This window comes from Choloepus didactylus, chromosome 19 (genome assembly GCF_015220235.1).
Source record: "Choloepus didactylus isolate mChoDid1 chromosome 19, mChoDid1.pri, whole genome shotgun sequence".
Lineage (NCBI taxonomy): Eukaryota > Metazoa > Chordata > Mammalia > Pilosa > Megalonychidae > Choloepus > Choloepus didactylus.
In genome coordinates, this window is record NC_051325.1 from 36,248,131 (window position 1) to 36,271,649 (window position 23,519).

Below are 23,519 nucleotides of genomic sequence, written 5' to 3' on the forward strand. Positions count from 1 at the left end.
TCGGGGAGTTCATATTATCGATAACATATAGTATCTCTCCTTTTGTGTCTGGCTTGTTTCACTCAGCATTATGTTTTCAAGATTCATCTATGTTGTCATATGTTTCAGGACCTCATTCCTTCTTACTGCTGCATAGTACTCCATCGTGTATTTATACCACATTTTTTTATCCACTCATCTGTTGAAGGACACTTGGGTTGTTTCTATCTCTTGGCAATTGTGAACAATGCTGCTATGAACATTGGTGTGCAAATGTCTTTTCATGTCACTGCTTTCAGATCTTCTGGGTATGTATCAAGAAGTGAAATTGCTGGATCATAGGATAACTCAATATCTAGTTTTCTAAGGAACCACCAAACTGTCTTCCACAGCAGCTATACCATTATACAGTCCCACCAGCATTGAATAAGAGTTCCAGTTTCTCCACGTTCTCTCCAGCATTTGTAGTTTCCTGTTTGTTTAATGGCAGCCATTACTATTGGTGTGAGATGATAGCTCATTGTGGTTCTGATTTGCATTTCCCTAACAGCTAGGGAAGATGAACATTTTTTTGTATGTTTTTTTTTTTTTTTAGCCATTTGTATTTCTTCTTCAGAAAAATGTCTTTTGCCCATTTTATAATTGGGCTGTTTGTGCTAATGTCATTGAGTTGTAGGATTTCTTTATATATGCTAGTTATCAGTCTCTTATCAGATATATGGTTTCCAAATATTTTTCCCATTGAGTTGGCTGCCTACTCACCTTTTTGACAAAGTCCTTTGAGGTACAGAAGCTTTTATTTTGAGGAGATCCCATTTATCTATTTTTTCTTTCATTGCTTGTACTTTGGGTGTAAGGTCTAAGGAGCTACCTCCTATTACTAAGTCTTGATGTTTCCCTACATTATCTTCTAAGAGTTTTATGGTACTGTTTCTTATATTGAGGTCTGTGCCGGTTTGAATGTGTTGTGTCCCCCAAATGCCATTATCTTTGTAGTCTTGTGGGGCAGACGTTGCTTGGAATGTGCCCCACCCAGCTGAGGGTGATGATTTTGATGAGATGTTCCCATGGAGGTGTGGCCCCGCCCATTCGGGGTGGGCCTTGATCAGTGGAGCCATATAAATGAGCTGACTCAGAGAGAGGGAACTCAGTGAGTGCAGCTGTGAGTGATGTTTTGAGGAGGAGCAAGCTTGCTGGAGAGGAACGTCCTGGGACAAAGCCATTTTGAGGCCAGAGCTTTGGAGCGGATGCCGGCTGCCTTCCTAGCTAGGAGAGGTTTTCCAGATGCCACTGGCCGTCCTCCGGTGAAGGTACCCGATTGCTGATGTGTTACCCTGGATGTTTTGTGGCCTTAAGACTGTGACTGTGTAGCGAAATAAACCCCCGTTTTATAAAAGCCTATCCATCTCTGGTGTTTTGCATTCTGCAGCATTAGCAAACTAGAACAGATTTTGGTACCGAGAGAAGTGGGGTGCTTTTGCTGCTGAGTTTGCAAATACCAAACATGTTGGAACGGCTTTTTAAATGGATAATGGGGAGTTTCTGGAAGAGTTGTGAGGAGCTTGATAGAAAAGGCCAAAACTGCTTTAAAGAGACTGTTTGTTGAAATATGGACTCTAAAGATACTTCTGACGAGGCCTTGAACAGAGATGATCAATGTGTTGTTGCAAATTGGAAGAAAGGCGATCCTTGTTTTAAAGTGGCACAGAATTTGGCAAAATTGAATCTTCGTGTCAGATGGAAGGAAGAATTTGAAAGTGACAACTTGGAATACTTAGCTGCGGAGATCTCCAGACTGCATGTGGAGGAGATACCCTGGCTTCTTCTTGCAGCTTATAGTAAAATGCGAGCAGAGAGAGAGAAACTTAGAACTGAACTCTTGGGTTCAAAGAAACCAGAAGCTGATGGCTTGGAAAATTACGAGCTTCCAGGGGGCGGAATCCCAGAAGCTACAGCCCAATGTGAGGATGTAACCAAACATGGAACCCAGCCACCGTTTCAGTACAAGCCAAGATTGGAGATGGAATTATCCAGAAAGGATTTGTGGAAAGTCCTATTGTCTGATGGCTTTGACCCCTGTATGCTTCATGCAAAGCCAACAGAATTTTTGCGAGATCTTTATAGACAGAGCCATTGCCGGTCTGGACTGGAGGAGACAGACAAGGAACAAATTGAAGGAAAAATTTCTTCAAAGACAGAGCCATGGAGGTTGAGGTCTGGAGTCAAGAGGTTTAGGGCTGGGAGAGTGGAGCAGCCCACACGCATGGAAAGGGTGAGTTTGCCCTGGAGGTCGAGGGCGGGCTTTCCGCCTCGATGCTCTGGAAGAGTTTTGCCACCCGAGGTCCCAAAGAGGGTGGAGCACATTCCCAGGGAATTGGGGAGAGCCTGGCTGCCACCACACTGTTCTGAAGGGGTTGAGCGTGTGCCCCGGAGATGGAAGGGAATCCGGGAGCTGCCCCGATGTTTGAGGAGGGTGGGGCTGAGAAGGTGGTCTCCCCAATGTGTGGATATGTTGGAGCACTCACCCAAGCATTTGGAGAGGAAACAGCTGCCAAAAAGGCCCTTGGGAAGGGTTAGGCTCCCGCTCTCTCAAGCCCCAAGGATGCAACGTTGTTCAGTTAATGACTCTCAGACTTTGAAGTCTAATGGAGTTTGTCCTGCGGGTTTTAGGAACTGCTTTGCTCTTGTTAACCCTGTTTTCCTTACTGTTTCTCCTTATGGCAATGGAAATGTTTATCCTATGAATGTCTCTCCTTTGTATATTGGGAGCACATAACTTGTTCTAAGTTCACAGATCCACAGCTAAAGAAAAATTATGCCTTAGGACTGGCCATGCCTATAATTGATTTTGATGGGATGTTGTACTTAACTTTTGTTACTGAAATGATTTAAGTTTTTGTGATATTGTGATGAAATGAATGTATTTTGTATTTGGAAAGATAATGTCATTTTGGGGTCCAGGGGGTGGAATGTGCCGGTTTGAATGTGTTGTGTCCCCCAAATGCCATTATCTTTGTAGTCTTGTGGGGCAGATGTTGCTTGGAATGTGCCCCACCCTGCTGTGGGTGATGATTTTGATGAGATGTTCCTGTGGAGGTGTGGCCCCGCCCATTCGGGGTGGGCCTTGATCAGTGGAGCCATATAAATGAGCTGACTCAGAGAGAGGGAACTCAGTGAGTGCAGCTGTGAGTGATGTTTTGAGGAGGAGCAAGCTTGCTGGAGAGGAACGTCCTGGGACAAAGCCATTTTGAGGCCAGAGCTTTGGAGCGGACGCCGGCTGCCTTCCTAGCTAGGAGAGGTTTTCCGGACGCCATTGGCCGTCCTCCGGTGAAGGTACCCGATTGCTGATGTGTTACCCTGGATGTTTTGTGGCCTTAAGACTGTGACTGTGTAGCGAAATAAACCCCCGTTTTATAAAAGCCTATCCATCTCTGGTGTTTTGCATTCTGCAGCATTAGCAAACTAGAACAAGGTCTTTGATATACTTTGAGTTAACTTTTGTATAGTTTGTGAGGTAGGGGTCCTCTTTCATTCTTTTGGATATGGATATCCAGTTCTCCCAGCCCCCTTTGTTGAAGATACTGTTCTGTCCCAGTTCAGTAGATTTGGGGGCTTTATCAAAAATCACTTAACTGTAGATCTGGAGGTCTGTTTCTGAACTCTTGATTCGATTCCATTGATCATTATGTCTATCTTTGGCCAATACCATGCTGATTTGACTACTGTGGCTTTGTAGTAGGCTTTAAAGTCAGGGTATGTAAGTCTTCCCACTTTGTTCTTCTGTTTTAGAATGTTTTTGGCAATTTGAGGCCCCTTTGCCTTCTAAATAAACTTGGTAACTGGCTTTTCCAAGTCTGAAAATTAGGTTGTTAGAATTTTGATTGGAATTGTGTTGAATCTGTAGATCAGTTTGTGTAGACTTGACATCTTAATGATGTTTAATTTTAGCCTTCCTATCCATGAACTTGTAATATTTTTCCACCTATTTAGGTTCCCTTTGATTTCTTTTAATAAAGTTTTGTAATTGTCTGTGTAGAGGTTTTTTTACATCCTTGCTGAAGTTTATTCCTAAGTACTTGATTTTTTTTAGTTGCTATGGTAGGAATGGGACTTTTTTTCTTGAATATCTCTTCAGTTACATCAGTTCTAGTGTATAGGAACATGCTGACTTATGTGCATTAATTTTGTATCCCACCACTTTGCTGAATTTGTTGATTAGCTCAAATAGCTTTGTCATTGATTTCTCAGGATTTTTGAAATATAAGATCATACCATCTGCAAATAATGACAGTTTTACTCACTCCTTTTCAATTTGGATGCCTTTTATTTCTTTGTTTTGTTGGCTAGAACTGCCAGCAAAATGTTGAATAATAGTGGGATAGTGGGCATCCTTGTGTCATTCGCAATCTTAGGGGAAGGCTTTCAGCCTCTCACTGTTGAGTACTATGTTGGCTGTGGGTTTTTCATATATGCCCTTTTATTATATTGAGGCAGTTTCCTTCAATTCCTACCCTTTAAAGTGATTTTATTAAGAAGGGATGCTGAATTTTGTCGAATGCTTTTGATCATTTTGATCATTTGACTTTCCCCTTTCAGTTTGTTAATGTCTTGTATTACGTTGATTGATTTTCTTATGTTGAACCACTCTTGCATGCCTGGAATGAACCCCATTTGATCTTGGTGTGTGATTCTTTTAATGTGTCTTTGAATTCAATTTGCAGGTATTTTGTTGAGAATTTTTGCATCTGTATTCAATTTAGGGAGATTGGCCTGTAGTTTTCCTTTCTTGTAGTATCTTTATCTGGTTTTGGTATTAGAGTGATGTTAGCTTCATAAAATGAATTAGGTAGTGTTCCTTTTTCTTCAGTTTTTTTTTTTTGAAAGCGTTTGAGCAGGATTGTTGTTGGTTCTTTTTGGAAAGTTTGTGAAGTCATCTGACCCTGGGCATTTATTTTTAGGTAGATTTTTGATGACTAGTTGGATCTCTTTACTTGTGATTGGTTTGTTGAGGTCTTCTATTTCTTCTTGGATCAGTCCAGGTTCATGTGTTTCCAGGTAATTACCCTTTTCCTATAAATTGTCTAGTTTGTTGGTGTATAATTGTTCATAGCATCCTCTTATGATTTTTTAAAAATTTCTTTGAGATCCACAGTAATGTCCCCACTTTCATTTCTGATTCTGTTTATTTGGGTCGTCTGTCTTTTTGACTTTGTCAGTCTAACTAAGGGTTTGTTGATCTTGTTGATCTTGTCAAAGAACCAACTTTTGATTTTATTTATTCTCTTTCTTTTTTTTTGTTCTCCAGATCATTTATCTTTTCTTCTACTTGCTTCAGGGTTAGTTTGCTGATCATTCTCTAGCCTCTTCAGTTGTTCAGTTAGATCTTTAGTTTTAGATTTTTAGTTTTAGCTCTTTCTTGCTTTTGGATATATGCATTTAGAGCTATAAATTTCCCCCTCAGCACTGCCTTTACTGCATCCCATAGGTTTTTTTTTAAATGCAGTTTTATTGAGATATATCCACATAACATACAGTCCTCCAAAGTGTACAATCATTTGTTCACAGTATTGTCATAAACTTATGCATTCATCACTACAGTCAATCTTTGAACATTTTCATTATCCAAAAAATAAAAATTAAAATAAAGAACACCCCAAACATCCCATTCTCTTCCTACCCCCCATTGTTCATTTACTTTTTTCAAGTACAGCTTTATTGAGGTGTATTCACAACTCTACAGTCATCAACAGTGTAATATCAGTTATTCACACACCATCATACAGTTGTGTGTTCATCATCAGAATCAATTTTTAAATCTTTTCCTTACATCAAAATAAAAAAAAATCAAAAGAGAACACCCAAAACTTTCCATCCCCTCCATCCCACCCTATTCTTCATCTAATTTTTGTCCCCATTTTTCCACTCATCTGTCCATACACTGGATAAAGGAAGTGTGAGCCTCAAGGTTTTCACAATCACACAGTCACACTGTGCAAGCTACTGCATCCCATGGGTTTTGGTATGTTGTGTTCTCATTTTCATTCGTCTCTACATATTTACTGATTTTTCTTGCAGTTTCTTCTTTGACCTACTGATTATTTAGGGGTGTGTTGTTTAACCACCACGTTATTTGTGAATGTTCTGGTTCTTTGGTGGTTAATGATTTCTAGCTGCATTCCATTATGGTCAGAGAATGTGCTTTGAATAATTTCAGTCTTTTTAAATTTATCGAGGTTTGTTTTGTGCCCCAGTATATGATCTATCCTGGAGAACGAGCCGTGAGCTCTAGAGAAGAATATGTATCCTGGTAATTTGGGATGTAACGCTCTATGTATGTCTGACAAGTGGTGGCTTTACTTCCCTGGCCACAGGACCTAGGCTAGGACTGTGGGGCCGTATCACTTTGTTAGAGCTGTGATTACTAGGAGAAGGGCATTAGACCGGTGATGTCCAGGCCCCTCCAGCACCTAACATTTGCCCATGTTTTGCAGACTGAGCCTGGGTGCTGGCCTTCAGTTGGGTCTCCCACCTTTGCCGTTCTCTTCCCCAGGCTCTCCATCCCAACTGGTGCCGACAGATCAAATTCATCCCTCATCTGAACCTGGTGGCCTCCTGTTCAGCCACTGAGAAGTCCTCTCTGGTGCTGACAGTATTGCCGTCCACGCCCCCTGGAAACCTCAAGTAAGGACCACCTCTCTCCAGGCTGAGGGAGTGGGGTTGGGACGGAGTTAGATTGTGTTCCTGCTGGGAATGGGCCCACCTCAGGTTAGGAGTATCTCCTGTGGCTGGTGCAGTGTTGTGCGGATCACACTGGGTCCAGGGAAACACTCGCTGTTCCATAGGACCACAGGGGACATGGGGGGTGGGGTAGGGTGCTTAGAGCCTGGGCTCTGGAGTCTGGTTTTAATCATTGTTCTAGTATTGCTGCCAGTGGTGAGAGGATAATTGGCCTCTTTATCCACCAAATTGGACTCAAAACTCAGCATAGAAGCCAGCACATAATAGGTAAAATATTTTTTGAATGAAGGGATGAATGTAAGTTACTTTACCTCTGTGAGCCTCAGTTTCCTCATCTATAAAAGAGGGGTGATAACAGCACTTACCTAACTTACCTTAAAGATTTCTTGATTGAATGCTGTATGTGGTATGCATTCACAATTGGTAAAATTTATTCTTTAGAGATAGTTCTTGTCTATTTTATTCTGGATTCCTCTACACCAGAGTGAGTTTTTACCTTTTCTTTTTAAAAAAATCAGTTACTAGTCATACAAGTAGTATGTAAATGCATTGTCCCTGTAAAAAAAAAATTATAAATAAGGTTAGAGTCCTGCCTGACCCCATTATCCAATCCCATTAGCTCACCCCTTTGGCTTGTTAGTTGGGACCAGATCAGGGAGGGCCTTGAAGATGAGGCTGGAGAGTTTGGCACGCCTTTATATTCATTTCCTTGGTGTCAGTCTGGGCATTTCACATAAATGGAATCATATAATAGGTGTTCTTTTGGGACTAACTTCTTTCACTTAACTTACTATTTCCACAGTTTATTCGTGTTATAGTATGTATCATTACTTCATTACTTTTTTTTTTTTTTTTTTTTTAACTTCACAAAATGATTTTTTATTTTTTCCCCTCAACTTTTTATGGTGAAAAATTTTTTTTTTTTTAATCATCATTTTATTGAGATATATTCACATACCATGCAGTCATACAAAACAAATTGTACTTTCGATTGTTTACAGTACCATTACATAGTTGTACATTCATCACCTAAATCAATCCCTGACACCTTCATTAGCCCACACACAAAAATAACAAGAATAATAATTAGAGTGAAAAAGAGCAATTGAAGTAAAAAAGAACACTGGGTACCTTTGTCTGTTTGTTTGCTTCCCCTACTTTTCTACACATCCATCCATAAACTAGGCAAAGTGGAGTTTGGTCCTTATGGCATTCCCAATCCCACTGTCACCCCTCATAAGCCACATTCTTATACAACCGTCTTCGAGATTCATGGGTTCTGGGTTGTAGTTTAATAGCTTCAGGTATCCACCACCAGCTACCCCAATTCTTTAGAACCTAAAAAAGGTTGTCTAAAGTGTGCGTAAGAGTGCCCACCAGAGTGATCTCTCGGCTCGTTTTGGAATCTCTCTGCCACTGAAGCTTATTTCATTTCCTTTCACATCCCCCTTTTGGTCAAGAAGATGTTCTCCATCCCACGATGCCGGGTCTACATTCCTCCCCGGGAGTCATATTCCACGTTGCCAGGGAGATTCACTTCCCTGGGTGTCTGATCCCACGTAGGGGGGAGGGCAGTGATTTCACCTTTCAAGTTGGCTTAGCCAGAGAGAGAGGGCCACATCTGAGCAACAAAGAGGCATTCAGGAGGAGACTCTTAGGCACAAATACAGGGAGGCCTAGCCTCTCCTTTGCAGCAACCGTCTTCCCAAGGGTAAAACTTATGGTAGAGGGCTCAACCCATCAAACCACCAGTCCCCTATGTCTGTGGTCATGTTAGCAACCATGGAGGTGGGGTAGGCGAATACCCCTGCATTCTCCACAGGCTCCTCAAGGGGGCACTACATATTTTTTTTTTTTTCCTTGTTTGTCTTTTTTCTTTTTCTTTTTTTTTTTTAACTTTCCCTTCTTTTTTAAATCAACTGTATGAAAAAAAAAGTTAAAAAGAAAACAAACATACAATAAAAGAACATTTCAAAGAGACCATAACAAGGGAGTAAGAAAAAGACAACTAACCTAAGATAACTGCTTAACTTCTAACATGTTCCTACTTTACCCCAAGAAAGTTACATAATATAGCAACATTTCAGTGAACTTGTTCCTACTACATCCATCAGAAATTAACAGACCATAGTCATTTCTGGGCATCCCCAGAACGTTAAATAGCTTATCTGTTCTTCCTGGATTATTGTTCCCCCTTCCTTAATTGCTCTCTATTGCTAGTTCCCCTACATTCTACATTATAAACCATTTGTTTTACATTTTTCAAAGTTCACATTAGTGGTAGCATATAATATTTCTCTTTTTGTGCCTGGCTTATTTCGCTCAGCATTATGTCTTCAAGGTTCATCCATGTTGTCATATGTTTCACCAGATCGTTCCTTCTTACTGCCGCGTAGTATTCCATCGTGTGTATATACCACATTTTATTTATCCACTCATCTGTTGAAGGACATTTGGGTTGTTTCCATCTCTTGGCAATTGTGAATAATGCTGCTATGAACATTGGCGTGCAGATATCTGTTCGTGTCACTGCTTTCCGATCTTCCGGGTATATACCGAGAAGTGCAATCGCTGGATCGAATGGTAGCTCTATATCTAGTTTTCTAAGGAACTGCCAGACTGACTTCCAGAGTGGCTGAACCATTATACAGTCCCACCAACAATGAATAAGAGTTCCAATTTCTCCACATCCCCTCCAGCATTTGTAGTTTCCTGTTTGTTTAATGGCAGCCATTCTAACCGGTGTTAGATGGTATCTCATTGTGGTCTTAATTTGCATCTCTCTAATAGCTAGTGAAGCTGAACATTTTTTCATGTGTTTCTTGGCCATTTGTATTTCCTCTTCAGAGAACTGTCTTTTCATATCTTTTGCCCATTTTATAATTGGGCTGTCTGTACTATTGTCATTGAGTTGTAGGATTTCTTTGTATACGCAAGATATCAGTCTTTTGTCAGATACATGGTTTCCAAAAATTTTTTCCCATTGAGTTGGCTGCCTCTTTACCTTTTTGAGAAATTCCTTTGAGGTGCAGAAACTTCTAAGCTTGAGGAGTTCCCATTTATCTATTTTCTCTTTTGTTGCTTGTGCTTTGGGTGTAAAGTCTAGGAAGTGGCCTCCTAATACAAGGTCTTGAAGATGTTTTCCTACATTATCTTCTAGGAGTTTTATGGTACTTTCTTTTATATTGAGATCTTTGGTCCATTTTGAGTTAATTTTTGTGTAGGGGGTGAGGTAGGGGTCCTCTTTCATTCTTTTGGATATGGATATCCAACTCTCCCAGCCCCATTTGTTGAAAAGACCATTATGGCTCAGTTCGGTGACTTTGGGGGCCTTATCAAAGATCAGTCGGCCATAGATCTGAGGGTCTATCTCTGAATTCTCAATTCGATTCCATTGATCTATATGTCTATCTTTGTGCCAGTACCATGCTGTTTTGGCAACTGTGGCTTTATAATAAGCTTCAAAGTCAGGGAGTGTAAGTCCTCCCACTTCGTTTTTCTTTTTTAGAGTGTCTTTAGCAATTCGAGGCATCTTCCCTTTCCAAATAAATTTGATCACTAGCTTTTCCAAGTCTGCAAAGTAGGTTGTTGGAATTTTGATTGGGATTGCATTGAATCTGTAGATGAGTTTGGGTAGAATTGACATCTTAATGACATTTAGCCTTCCTATCCATGAACATGGAATATTTTTCCATCTTTTAAGGTCCCCTTCTATTTCTTTTAGTAGAGTTATGTAGTTTTCTTTGTATAGGTCTTTTACATCTTTGGTTAAGTTTATTCCTAGGTACTTGATTTTTTTAGTTGCTATTGAAAATGGTATCTTTTTCTTGAGTGTCTCTTCAGTTTGTTCATTTCTAGCATATAGAAACATTACTGACTTATGTGCATTAATCTTGTATCCCGCTACTTTGCTAAATTTGTTTATTAGCTCTAGTAGGTGTATCGTTGATTTCTCAGGGTTTTCTAGATATAAGATCATATCATCTGCAAACAATGACAGTTTTACTTCTTCTTTTCCAATTTGGATGCCTTTTATTTCTTTGTCTTGCCGGATTGCCCTGGCTAGCACTTCCAGCACAATGTTGAATAACAGTGGTGGCAGCGGGCATCCTTGTCTTGTTCCTGATCTTAGAGGGAAGGCTTTCAGTCTCTCACCATTGAGTACTATGCTGGCTGTGGGTTTTTCATATATGCTCTTTATCATGTTGAGGAAGTTTCCTTCAATTCCTACCTTTTGAAGTGTTTTTATCAAAAAGAGATGTTGGATTTTGTCAAATGCTTTTTCAGCATCTATTGAGATGATCAATTGATTTTTCCCTTTCGAGCTTTTAATGTGTTGTAATACATTGATTGTTTTTCTTATGTTGAACCATCCTTGCATGCCTGGAATGAACCCCACTTGGTCATGGTGTATGATTTTTTTAATGTGTCTTTGGATTCGATTTGCAAGTATTTTGTTGAGGATTTTTGCATCTATATTCATTAGGGAGATTGGCCGTTAGTTTTCCTTTTTTGTAGCATCTTTGCCTGGTTTTGGTATTAGATTGATGTTAGCTTCATAAAATGAGTTAGGTAGTGTTCCATTTTTTTCAATGTTTTGAAAGAGTTTGAGTAAGATTGGTGTCAGTTCTTTCTGGAAAGTTTGGTAGAATTCCCCTGTGAAGCCATCTGGCCCTGGGCATTTATTTGTGGGAAGATTTTTGATGACTAATTGGATCTCTTTGCTTGTGATGGGTTGGTTGAGGTCTTCTATTTCTTCTCTGGTCAGTCTAGGTTGTTCATATGTTTCCAGGAAATTGTCCATTTCTTCTACATTATCCAGTTTGTTGCCATACAGTTGTTCATAATATCCTCTTATAATTTTTTTAATTTCTTCAGGATCTGCAGTTATGTCACCTTTTTCATTCATTATTTTGTTTATATGGGTCTTCTCTCTTTTTGATTTTGTCAGTCTAGCTAGGGGCTTGTCAATCTTGTTGATCTTCTCAAAGAACCAACTTTTGGTGATATTTATCCTCTCTGTTGTTTTTTTGTTCTCTATGTCATTTATTTCTGCTTTAATCCTTGTTATTTCTTTTCTTGTACTTGGTTTAGGATTGGTTTGCTGTTCATTTTCTAGCTTCTTCAGTTGATCCATTAGTTCTTTGATTTTGGCTGTTTCTTCCTTTTTAATATATGCGTTTAGTGCTATAAATTTCCCCCTTAGCACTGCTTTTGCTGCATCCCATAGGTTTTGGTATGTTGTGTTCTCATTTTCATTCGTCTCTATGTATTTAGCAATTTCTCTTGCTATTTCTTCTTTAACCCACTGATTGTTTAGGAGTGTGTTGTTTAACCTCCAGGTATTTGTGAATTTTCTAAGTCTCTGATGGTTATTGACTTCTAATTGTATTCCATTGTGGTCAGAGAATGTGCTTTGAATAATTTCAATCTTTTTAAATTTATTGAGGCTTGTTTTATGTCCCAGCATATGATCTATTCTGGAGAAAGTTCCGTGAGCACTAGAAAAGTATGTGTATCCTGGTGATTTGGGATGTAATGTCCTGTATATGTCTGTTAAATCTAATTCATTTATCAGATTGTTTAGGTTTTCAATTTCCTTATTGGTCTTCTGTCTGGTTGATCTATCTATAGGAGAGAGTGATGTGTTGAAGTCTCCCACAATTATTGTGGAAACATCAATTGCTTCCTTTAGTTTTGCCAGTGTTTCTCTCATGTATTTTGTGGCACCTTGATTGGGTGCATAGACATTTACGATTGTTATTTCTTCTTGCTGAATTGCCCCTTTTATTAGTATGTAGTGGCCTTCTTTGTCTCTCAAAACATCCCTGCATTTGAAGTCTATTTTATCTGAGATTAATATTGCTACACCTGCTTTCTTTTGGCTGTAGCTTGCATGAAATATTTTTTTCCATCCTTTCACTTTCAGTTTCTTTGTGTCCCTGTGTCTAAGATGAGTCTCTTGTATGCAACATATTGGTGGTTCATTTTTTTTGATCCATTCTGCGAATCTATATCTTTTAATTGGGGAGTTTAATCCATTTACATTCAACGTTAAAACCGTGAAGGCATTTCTTGAATCGGCCATCTTATCCTTTGGATTATGTTTGCCATATTTTTCCCTCTCTCTATTAATATCCTTTATTGTACCCATACCGAATCTCTTTAGTACTGAACCTTTCTCCAAGTCTCTCTGTCCTGTCTTTGTTTCTCTGTCTGTAGGGCTCCCTTTAGTATCTCCAGTAGGGCAGGTCTCTTGTTAGCAAATTCTCTCAGCATTTCTTTGTCTGTGAAAAATTTAAGCTCTCCCTCAAATTTGAAGGAGAGCTTTGCTGGATAAAGTATTCTTGGCTGGAAATTCCTCTCACTCAGAATTTTAAATATATCGTGCCACTGCTTTCTCGCCTCCATGGTGGCTGCTGAGTAGTCACTACTTAGTCTTATGCTGTTTCCTTTGTATGTGGTGAATTGCTTTTCTCTTGCTGCTTTCAGAACTTGCTCCTTCTCTTCTATGTTTGACAGTGTGATCAGTATATGTCTCGGAGTGGGTTTATTTGGATTTATTCTATTTGGAGTTCGCTGAGCATTTATGATTTGTGTATTTATGTTGTTTAGAAGATTTGGGAAGTTTTCCCCAACAATTTCTTTGAATACTCTTCCTAGACCTTTACCCTTTTCTTCCCCTTCTGGGACACCAATGAGTCTTATATTCGGACGTTTCATATTATCTATCATATCCCTGAGGTCCATTTCGAGTTTTTCAATTTTTTTCCCCCTTCTTTCTTTTATGCTTTCATTTTCCATTCTGTCATCTTCCAGGTCACTGATTCGTTGTTGAACTTCCTCTAGTCTTGTACTATGAGTGTCCAGAATCTTTTTTAATTTGGTCAACAGTTTCTTTAATTTCCATAAGATCATCCATTTTTTTATTTAGTCTTGCAATGTCTTCTTTATGCTCTTCTAGGGTCTTCTTGATTTCCTTCATATCCCGTACTATGGTCTCATTGTTCATCTTTAGTTCTTTGAGTAGCTGCTCTAGGTGCTGTGTCTCTTCTGGTCTTTTGATTTGGGTGCTTGGGCTTGGGTTATCCATATCGTCTGGTTTTTTCATATGCTTTATAATTTTCTGTTGTTTTTGGCCTCGTGGCATTTGCTGAACTTGATAGGGTTCTTTTAGGGTTTGTAGACCTGTTGAAGTCCTTATCTCTAATTTATCAGATCTACAGCTCGTGGAGTACACTTTCTCTAACTAACCAGCAGGTGGCGTCCACGAGCCACCTGTTCTCCACAAGCCAGGTCTCCCCTGCTTAGCCTTTTTGGTGAGTGGGGGAGTGAGTCTTGTGGGGCCCAATTGGTGTACCAAGCTTGCGTGTGTAGTTGGTGTTGCCTGCCCTGTATGTGGGGCGTGTTTCTGGGCAGTCGGGGCGGGGGGGGTGGCCCTAACAATCAAATCTCCCTGATGATCCTAGAGTTTTAAAGCTGCTGCAATAGTCTAATCCTTCAGTTCAGTCCTGCCACAGTTTGTCTCTGCCACTGACCCACAAGTCTTTGGTATTGGCGTATGGCTCCTGAGACTTGCAAGTGGGCCCCTCTTCCAGGCTGTGCACCCCGGGTCCTCTGTTGAGGGATGACTGTGCTATGTCACAGGTGAGTGCCGTCCCCCCAGGGCAGTTCTGGGCTGCTGGGCTGTGTAGGGAGGCTCCAAGTCTGCTCAAATGATGGCTGAATGGGGCTCTGTTAATTCACACTGCTCCACCTTCCCAGCTCTGGGACATTCAGCTGAGGTTGCAGGGAAGGCTAATGTCCACGCCCAGTTTTGTGGTCTGTGCCTGTTATTTGAAGCACTTCCGTCACACTGGGTTGTCTGGGGCAGCTCTGGGCTATGGGGCTGGCGATGGGCAGGAGTGTTTCCTGTCCACCAGGATGGTGGCTGTGAGCGGACACCCCCCTTTTCTTGGGAAGTTGTGTTGTTTAGTGAATTTTCTCAGCCACTGGATTATTGCCTTTTGTCTCAGAGCTCTCGTAGTTCTGCTCTTGACTTGACGTGCCCAAATTGCAATTCTTTGAAGCTTTCTGTATTGAGCTTCTTAGAGTAATTGTTTTAGAAAAAGCAAAAAGGATTTAAAAAAAAAAAAAAAAACAAAAAAAAACGGCCCTCCTCACAGATCTAATGGGTTATTGAAATGCTAATAGACAAAGCAACCAGGGCCATTAAGGAAAGGTGCACAGGGCAGAGAGATCAGCTTTGCTTCGGGATTTGCATATGCGCCTCAAGGCCTGCGCTCCGCCCTTCCCCTTTCTGTGTTCACCAGAACTCCAAAAATCCTCTGCTTTTATTTTGGAGTTTTTCGTGTTGTTTTTTTTCTATGCCTGTCTCCTCTCTGCTGGGCTGGCTGCTCTCAGAGTCTCTGGTGTCTGGTCTCAGTCTATCTATGGTTGGAGTTTGAATCAGTAGAATGAGTTTCCGGTAAGAGCAGCCACTGCAATTCTCCCTTCTCCTTCCCGGAGCTTACAGCCCCTCCTCCCCCGGGACTGAGCCTGGCAGGGAGGGGCGCGGGTCCCCTGGCCGCAAAAACTTACAGATTTCGCTGATCTCAGCAGTTCCACGTTTTCATGAGTGTTGTATGAAGTATGCCCAAAGACAGATTGCTCTGTGGTGTCCAGTCCACGCAGTTCCTGGCTTTTTACCTACTTTCCTGGAGGAGTAACTAAAACATACAGCTCACCAGTCTGCCATCTTCTCAGCAAGTCTTCATTACTTTTTATGTGACTATACCACACTTTATCCATTCATCACTTGATGGACTTGTGGGTTGGTTCCACTTTTTGGCTATTATGAATAATGCTGCTATGAACATTTGTGTGCAAGTTTTTTCTGTGGACATATGTTTTCAGTTCTTTGGAGTATATAGCTAGGGGTGGAATTGCTGAGCAACTTTATGGTTAACTTTTTTTTGGAAATGCCAGTCTGTTTTCCAAAGCAGCTGTGCCATTTCACATTCCCACTAGCAGTGTACGAGGGTTCCAATTTCTCCAAATCCTCGTCAGCACTTGTTATTGTCTGCTTCCTTAGGATTTTGATTCAGGAGCAGGCCACATGGCAGCCAGGAGGCCTGTCTGAGAGATCCAGAGCTGCCTTGAGCTTCCCTGTTGGCTCGTGGCTTTCCAGAAAGGCCTCTGCTGTCTTTGCTAAGGTCAGTTCCTGGTCTGGGTTTCTCGCCTCTGCAGTTTTCCTCTTGCCCAGGACTTTACTCCCTAAAACCTTTGGGTCTGTGACATTTTGCTCCTGAGTAGGCTGAGTAATGAACTGCAGCTTCAGATGAGTCTTCTGGGGGTAACAGCAGGAGATTTGAGGACTGTGCTGGGAGAGCAACTAGGGGAGACTGAGGGCCATTCTGTCTGCCCTTTTCTGTCGTGGTTCTTTTCCAGAAGGAAATTCAGTCCTGGGATGTTAGTGCTAATTTAGTCCTGCTGATGGGAAACCTGTCTTAGGGAGGAGGAAGGGTGATCTTGGAACAGGTATCTGACTGGGGTTTTACTCCAGGCCTCATTATCAATCAAGTACTGATAAAAAATAATATTCTTTGCACATCCCCACACAAGTCCTGGAACTAACTGCAGGTTGGAGGACGGAGCCTCTTGACAATGTCTGATACGGTGGGAAGTTTTCAGTTTTGGGTTCAGTGCTTTGAATGGGGCAGTGTGATGGGATTTTGCTTGGAGCTGGTTTGCTGAGTTTGTCTCTCTGCTTTGGTGGTATTAATACTGCATGTCTGTGGTATGTATTTTATTTCATAAGTGATTCTTGTTTTATTGGTTCCCGACAGCAGGGGCTGTCAGGGGGATCACCTCACCATGGTTCGGTCTGGCCCTGCTGCCTGCCTTATCTTACCTCTTCAACCTTCCCATTCTAGCCACCCTGGCCTCTTTGAGGGTCAGGAATGACTTTGCCCCGGGGCCTTTGCATTACTCTTCTCTCTGCTTGGTATGTTCATGGAGGGTTTTGTTTTTCCTTTTTAACATTTTTATCATGAAAAACTTCAAACACATACAAAAGTAGGGAAAATAGTGTAATTCTTTAATATGTAATGCCTAGTCTGAATTCATATTTCCTCAAATGTCTCAAAAATGACATTTTACAGTTACTTGGAATCAGAGATAAACAATGTTTGAGGATGGTTTGGAGTGGAGAAATGATGTGATCAGACTTGTACATAAGCACATCGTCTGGATGCTTTGCTGAAAGTAGAGCGTGCATGGCAGGAGAGGCAGTGGGGGTGCCAGTGAGGAGGCCATTGAAAGAATTCAGGCTACATGTGATGGTGGCCTGGAGTCAGCCAGTGGAGTGGGGATGGAGGGATTTGAGGTACATTTTGGGGGTGGGTTGAGGAATGTATTCACCCACTTTTCTTGTGTGAATGCAATACAGCATGCTGGTTGGCACGTGGCTCCATTGACTGCTTCTAGCAGTTTGGAGTCTGAAGCTCTGGCTCCCTAGCAGCTGGCCTGACTTGGGTTCTTCAGGTGATTGGCGGGAGCCAATGGTGAATTTGACAGAGGAGCAGGGATGGGGCGAGGCATAGAGGGTGCACCTGGCAGCCAGGCCTGTTGTGAGTGTGTGGACCGATGGATGTTCCCCACTTCTTTCACTTCTGACACCACCGCCTAATCGAAGCCACCATCATCTCGTACCTGAACTGCTTGCAGTGACCTTGCCAGCCTCGCTGTGACCCCTCTGGCAGCCTTTCATGCTCTCCTCTGCCCATTGGCTGTCTGCATGACAGCCTTTGGTGGCTCCTTGTTACTCCCAGTCTTTACCAGGGCTGTGTGGTGTGCCCCTGCTGGTCTCTCCCACCCCTTCTCTTCCACTGTCTCCTTGCCCACTTGCCCTAGACACAGCTGCTGCTTCCACTGGAAACATCACACACATATACACCGTCCTTACTCGTCCTTCAGTCTCAGCTTCGGTGTCCCCTCCTCAGAGAGGCTCCTTCAAGTCATTCTCTATCAAAACAACATGTTCATTCCCCTCCCAGGACTTAACCATAATTTGTGGGTATACATCTCTCTGTCTCCCTGTTCATTTACTTGCTTACACTGTTTGCCTCTAGAATGAAAGCTCCACGAAGGCAGGGGGCATCACATCTACTCCATGGTAGAAGCCAGTAAATATTTATTGAACAAATGAGTGAATCAACCTGAAATAATTTCTATGAAGATTTTTGCAACCATTCTTCTAGAGTGTTTCTCTGCATGTATATACATGGAGGGGAGAGTTTTACAACAAACGAAATATTTGTATTTAAAAGTTGTTCTTGAAGTTTTAATTGTTAGAAGAACCCTTTTAGCTGTAGAGTGAAGAACAGATTCAAGGGGGGAGCAAGACTGGAGGTTAAAAAACCACCTGGGAGGCTAAACATGATGGGTCCTGAAATAAGCAGAGGCCAGAGGTGTGGCAGGAAGCAGGCAAAGAGGGATTTGAGGCCCAGCTGGATAAAAGTAGTGCAGGAGAGGGAGCCTCCTGGGAGGACACCCAGGTGACTGGCTTAGGCCCCCAGTGAGCAGCAGTGCCATCAGCTGAGGGTCTGAAATAGTAGGAGTAGCTGGTTTGGGGAGCAAGTTCAGTATAGAGTGTGCTGGTTTAGAGGGCTGGGGTACCATAGAACAGGGGGCATTTGAATTGAGTTCTAAAGGAGAGTTTAAGTAGAAGGAGCTGGCAGGGTGGGATGTTATAGGTAAAAGGGAATGGCATGTGCAAAGGCACAGAACTTCCAGGGTTCTCAGACCCGTAAGGGGTGCTGGGCCCTAATCTTCCTGGAACTCCTACCTTTGTCACCCTGGCTCTCCTGAGCCCCACCCAGCCCTGAGCATCTCTTCCTTCCCTGGATTGCTCCTTGCTGAGCTTCCTGACCCCTTCCTGCCACACCCTACCCTGGCTCTGTGTCCTAACTGCCACCATTTGCTGGCTGTGTGATCTTGGGCAAGCTCCTTCACTTCTTCAGTGTTCTCATGCCTAGCACAGGGCTGATGACACTCCTCAGGGTTGTGGGTGGGGTCCACAAGGGGTCCCCCAGGACAACAGCCAGCACAGGCGCATAGCAGGAACTCAGCACCCAGGAGCTTTCTTCCCTTCCCACTTGCCTCCAGAGCCTCTTTCTCTTAATTTGTGTCATGGATGGGAAGATACCTGTTTCCGTATAGTTGACATGAAGATCAAGTTAAGTTTGCCTTTGAATGAGGTGAACTGCTTTCCATATAGAAGGAGGTGCTCCTGCTTTGGTGCTGATTTCACCTATAGGTGTCTGGGACTGCTGCTTTCCTTGGATGGAGAGGAGTGACCACCTGAGGCCTCCCCGGTGGCCCTACCTCCAATGCCTCTCCACTCCACTCCAGTCTCAGTCTCAGAGGCTCCAAGCCCTGCAGCTCCACCCTTTTGATGTTATAGGTCATCAGCGCTGAATTTGAGGAGAGGGGTTCTTTGCTTTGATTACTTACCAGACAAGAACTTCCTGGGTAAGTCATTTTCATGTCACCGAGAACTGCTAGTTCAGCAGAGCTGGGGTGAAGGCTTCTGGGGGGGTGGGGAGAGGAGGGGACCAACGGTGTTGAGAAGGTCCTGTAGCACCCAGTCTCTGTGTGGCCTTCTCTCCTGTCTGTCTTGTCCCCTCTTGTGGGCACCAGGGTGGTGTGATGACACTGACTCTGCTTGGGATGGTGATGGAAGTGGTGGGGAAGGAGGAGCAGTGGGCTCATTGGAGTGACCCTCCATCTGCCAAGACTGCCTGGGGTCTCAGGCTTTGCCCAGGAGAAGGTTCCCAGTGTAGGTTTCTGGTGGCCAATACCCATTTCTTGACCCCAGTGACTGCTGGCTATGACCCCATCATTCGCCTGTGGACCCCGTTCTTCTCAAAAAGGCCTGTGTGGCTGTTGAAGGGGCATCAGACCTCAGTGATGTACATCCTCGTGAACCACAAGAACTACAGCATCCTCCTCAGCATCTCCAAAGACAAGGTGCTGGCCCTTGAAGCACATCCCTCATGACTCCTCTTCCCCTAGTTCTTGTTTCTGGGGAAAGATCCTGGCCCTGGGGATAATGATCCGGCTCAGCCAAGAGTTGGGTGGAACCTGAGGCCTGGAGGAAAGAGGTGACCTCCCTGCCTCTGGTCCCGCTCCTGGCCAAAGGCCTAGAAGAAGTGCCCCAGGCAGGGTCACTGTAAGGCTGCTAGAGGCCTGAGTCAGGCTGAGCAGTCTTCTAAAGCTGGATTCCTATGTGGTTCAGCCTGGCTTCTTTCTTTGTGGTCCTGGGCAAGGCCCTTCCCTTTCCTCAGTCTCTTCATCCAAAGAATGGGTTGTTGAGTGTTTAAAGGAGAACCAACAAATGAAACAGCAGCACAATGTCTGGCACATAGTAGGTGTACAGTACACATGAGCCATACCCCTACTCTTCCTCTCCCCACAGGCCTGAACTTGCACCTCTTGACCCTGCTTCTAGTGACTAGACGTTTCTTAAATCCCCAGGGCTCCCCTGCTCAGAGCCTCTGTCAACTTTCTCCTCTGTGGCTATCAGTTCAGGCTGTTGTCTCATCTGCTTGGCTGCTTGGGGCAACCTGGCCCATGTGGGGATGTGAGCCCATGGCTCCAGGTGCCCACCTACAGGGGACAAGTATGTTTTTGCAGGGACTCAGTAGATGGAGAACTGGCACCACCTCTCCATTCACGCTATGGCATGGAATTCTCACAGCAGCCCTGTGAGCTGGGCTTTGTCACTTCTAATGAAGGATCGGAGGCTAGAGAGCAGAGGGCACAGGAATGGATTTGCTGAAATCCTCAGGGTTGGGATTGGCAGGGCCAGGATGTAGGTTGGAGTCTTTTTGACTCCAAATTCATGCCCTTTCCAGTTTACAGCAGAATCCTCTGAGCTATGAGGAACCTAGAATGGACCGCCATGGGTCCTGTCTAGGGAGAGTCCCTCAGCCTGGAATGAGTGCAAGGGGGCTTCTCTGGGGACAAGCAGGCCTTTTTGGGTAATTATGTTGGTAGCCCTTCTCTTTGTCTGTCCCAGGCTGGTCTTGGCTGCAGCATGTGAGGCTCTGCCTTGACTGACCCTCCTCCTTGGTGGCTGATGCTCCGCAGGTTAGAGCCACGAGTGCACTCTCTGGGGCTGGGACTGTTCTCTGCCCCTCACTCCCTCCGTGCCTCAGTTTCCTTGTCTGAGCAACAAGAATAGCGCCTCTGCTCTGGCCGGTGATACCTGGCAGACCCAGAGTGGTGGCTGAATGTTGAAAGAGCCCTGGCAGGGTGTACCTGGCCCTGTTGGCGGGGAGCACCCAGGAGGACTTGGGTGCCAGCTGTATCCCCGAAGACACCCCCCCTTGAATCTTTGCCTGTTTCCCATCCCCCAGAATATCCGTGTGTGGGACATGCAAGACTACATATGTCTCCAGTCCTTCTGCGGGAAGCTTTTTGACCTGGGAAACTGCCCCATAACCAGCACCTACTTGCACAAGAATAACACCCTCATCTGTAGCACCTACTTGGTGAGTGCTCTCCCAGGAAGGAGGTGGGACAGTGGGCTCAGGGTAATGGGGGGCTACAGTGGCAGGGGCGTGATGTCCTGCAGGACCCCCAGAGGATGATCCCACAACTGCTCTTCACCACCAGTGAGATGAAGTTGCTAGATTCCTGTAGCCTTGCCCGGGAGGCTCTCTTCTTTTGGGATTTGCGAACGGTTGTCTCTAGGCCCTCCGCCTGCACCCATAATCCCCTCTAGTGCTGCTTTGTCTTTTCCCCACCTGCACATTCTTCAGGCTCTTCTCCTGGAAGCCCACCCTGACCGTGAGGCTGAGTTAGAAGCCCTTCCTCCCTGCTCCCTTGTCCCTGTGCCTGCCTTCTGTCACAGCCCTTATCACTCTGTCCTGTTACTTATGTGACTGTCTTTTCTGCTAAATCATGAAATCTGGGAGGCAGGGGTCCTGCCTGAGGGGCCTTTCCCAAAGAGAGAACCTGGAGAAAATGGAAATGAAGACGATTTTTGAGCCATGACTTGGCTGGTGCCCACATGACGTCTGTCCTGACTTTAGAGGACAGAAAGACTGGGATGAGCAGGGGTGCTGGTGCCCAGGGTGGGAGAGGTGGAGGTGGAGCCTGTGGAAAGATGGGAACTTAGGGAACTGGGAGACTCAGCAGCCAGCAGAGGAGGCAGCTCTGTTTAAGAAGGGAGGAGAGGGGGTCATTTGTGGGTGAGAGAGAGGAGGAGAGCAGTCCCTGGGCACTTGGCTAGCTCTCCCCAGACAGCAGGTATCTTGAGAAGGGGGCTGGGGAGGGCTTCATCTCTTTGCTAAGGGCTAGGCTGACTGCCATTATTTGTTGAATTAAATAGGCCTTTGACATTCATTTCAGATCATTAAAAATTATCAATCTCCTGCTGTTTGTCAGGAGCAAAGAGTATATTAAGTAGACATGTGCCATCTCTCAGGGAACTCACAGGATAGAAGAACAGATAATTTCAGTAGAAAGTGCTGAGTGTTATGATAGGGGTGTATGCTAGCTGTTTCAGGGAGTGAGGATCCTTAGTCTAGCTTGCCGTGGGGGTGGTCAGGGAAGGCTTCCTGGAGCAGGGGGCACCTGATTGAGGCTTTAAGCTTCTCAGAAGTTATAAGTGAGAGGGACCTTGGGTTGGACTTGGATTTTGTGGTTCTAGGAACACTGTGGTTTGTGAGGCCCAACCCTAGGGAGTGGGGGCCATGGAATAAGGTGAGGGGTATCAGTGGTTGCGATGAAGGGCTGGGAGCCTCACTGGGCCCAAGCCTACATGCAGTCAGCATATCTTGATGTCTCCATTTATTGGAAGTTTCTCCTTGGGTCCTTCCCAATCCTTCTGACTGCTCAGCTGTCTGTTCCTCTCCTCACTTGCAGATTGGGATTCTAAAAGGGTACTTGGAGTACCAGGGACCTCAGAAAGCAGGGGAGTCCACGACTCACAGTGCACCCCTGTGTGCCATCCTCTACAGCAAGATCTTTAAGCAGGTAAGCAGGCAGGGCTCACCTCAGAGGCTGGCTGGAGGGCTGGGTGGCACTGGGCAAGACTCCACCTCCCCATGTGCTCAGGTCTGCATCCAATGAACAGTCAGCTCAGGTTGTGTGGTAGGGGCAGAACTCATAGTTGTTTTGTTTTTTTTTTTTCCTTAATATATACATTTTTTTGGAACTCATATAGTTTTTTTTTTTCTTTTTTAAAAAATTCAGTTTTATTGAGATATATTCACATACCCTATGATCATCCACAGTGTATAATCAGTTGTTCACAATACCATCATATAGTTGTGTATTTATTACCACAATCAATTTTTGAATATTTTCATTTCTCCGAAACAATAAAATAAAATAAAATAAAATAAAATAAAATAAAATAAAAAAAGAGTAAAAATACAAGTAAAGAAGAACACCCAAAACATCCCAACCCCCCATCCCCCCTGTTATTCATTTAATTTTTGTTCCCAGTTTTCTACTCATCTGTCTTTATACTGGATAGACGGAGTGTGAGCCATAGGTTTTCACAATCACATGGGCTTACCATATAAACCATATAGTTATATGCTCACCTTCAAGAATCAAAGATACTGGATTGCAGTTCAACAGTTTCAGATATTTTCTTCCAACTATTCTGATAAACTAAAAACTAAAGAGGGATATCTATATAGTACATCAGAGTTATCTCCAGAATGACCTCTTGACTCCATTTGAAATTTCTCAGCCACTGAAACTTTATTTTGTTTCATTTCTCTTTCCCCTCCTGGTCAAGA

The 23,519-nt window shown here is 43.6% G+C and overlaps 1 protein-coding gene across 12 annotated transcripts in view; it reads left to right on the forward strand.

Annotated features, from left to right (window-relative positions):
* Window positions 1-23,519, forward strand: part of EFCAB8 (EF-hand calcium binding domain 8) — a 110,641-nt gene that overhangs the window by 25,535 nt on the left and 61,587 nt on the right. For 10 of the 12 annotated variants that reach the window (XM_037811099.1, XM_037811094.1, XM_037811096.1 and 7 more), the window contains 5 exons: window positions 6,530-6,660; window positions 19,163-19,230; window positions 19,577-19,728; window positions 21,120-21,254; window positions 22,633-22,743. In XM_037811099.1, coding sequence (XP_037667027.1) covers window positions 6,530-6,660; window positions 19,163-19,230; window positions 19,577-19,728; window positions 21,120-21,254; window positions 22,633-22,743 — 597 coding nt within the window. The remainder of the gene's footprint in view (window positions 1-6,529; window positions 6,661-19,162; window positions 19,231-19,576; window positions 19,729-21,119; window positions 21,255-22,632; window positions 22,744-23,519) is intronic. The other 2 variants (XM_037811095.1, XM_037811104.1) reach the window with 2 other exon arrangements.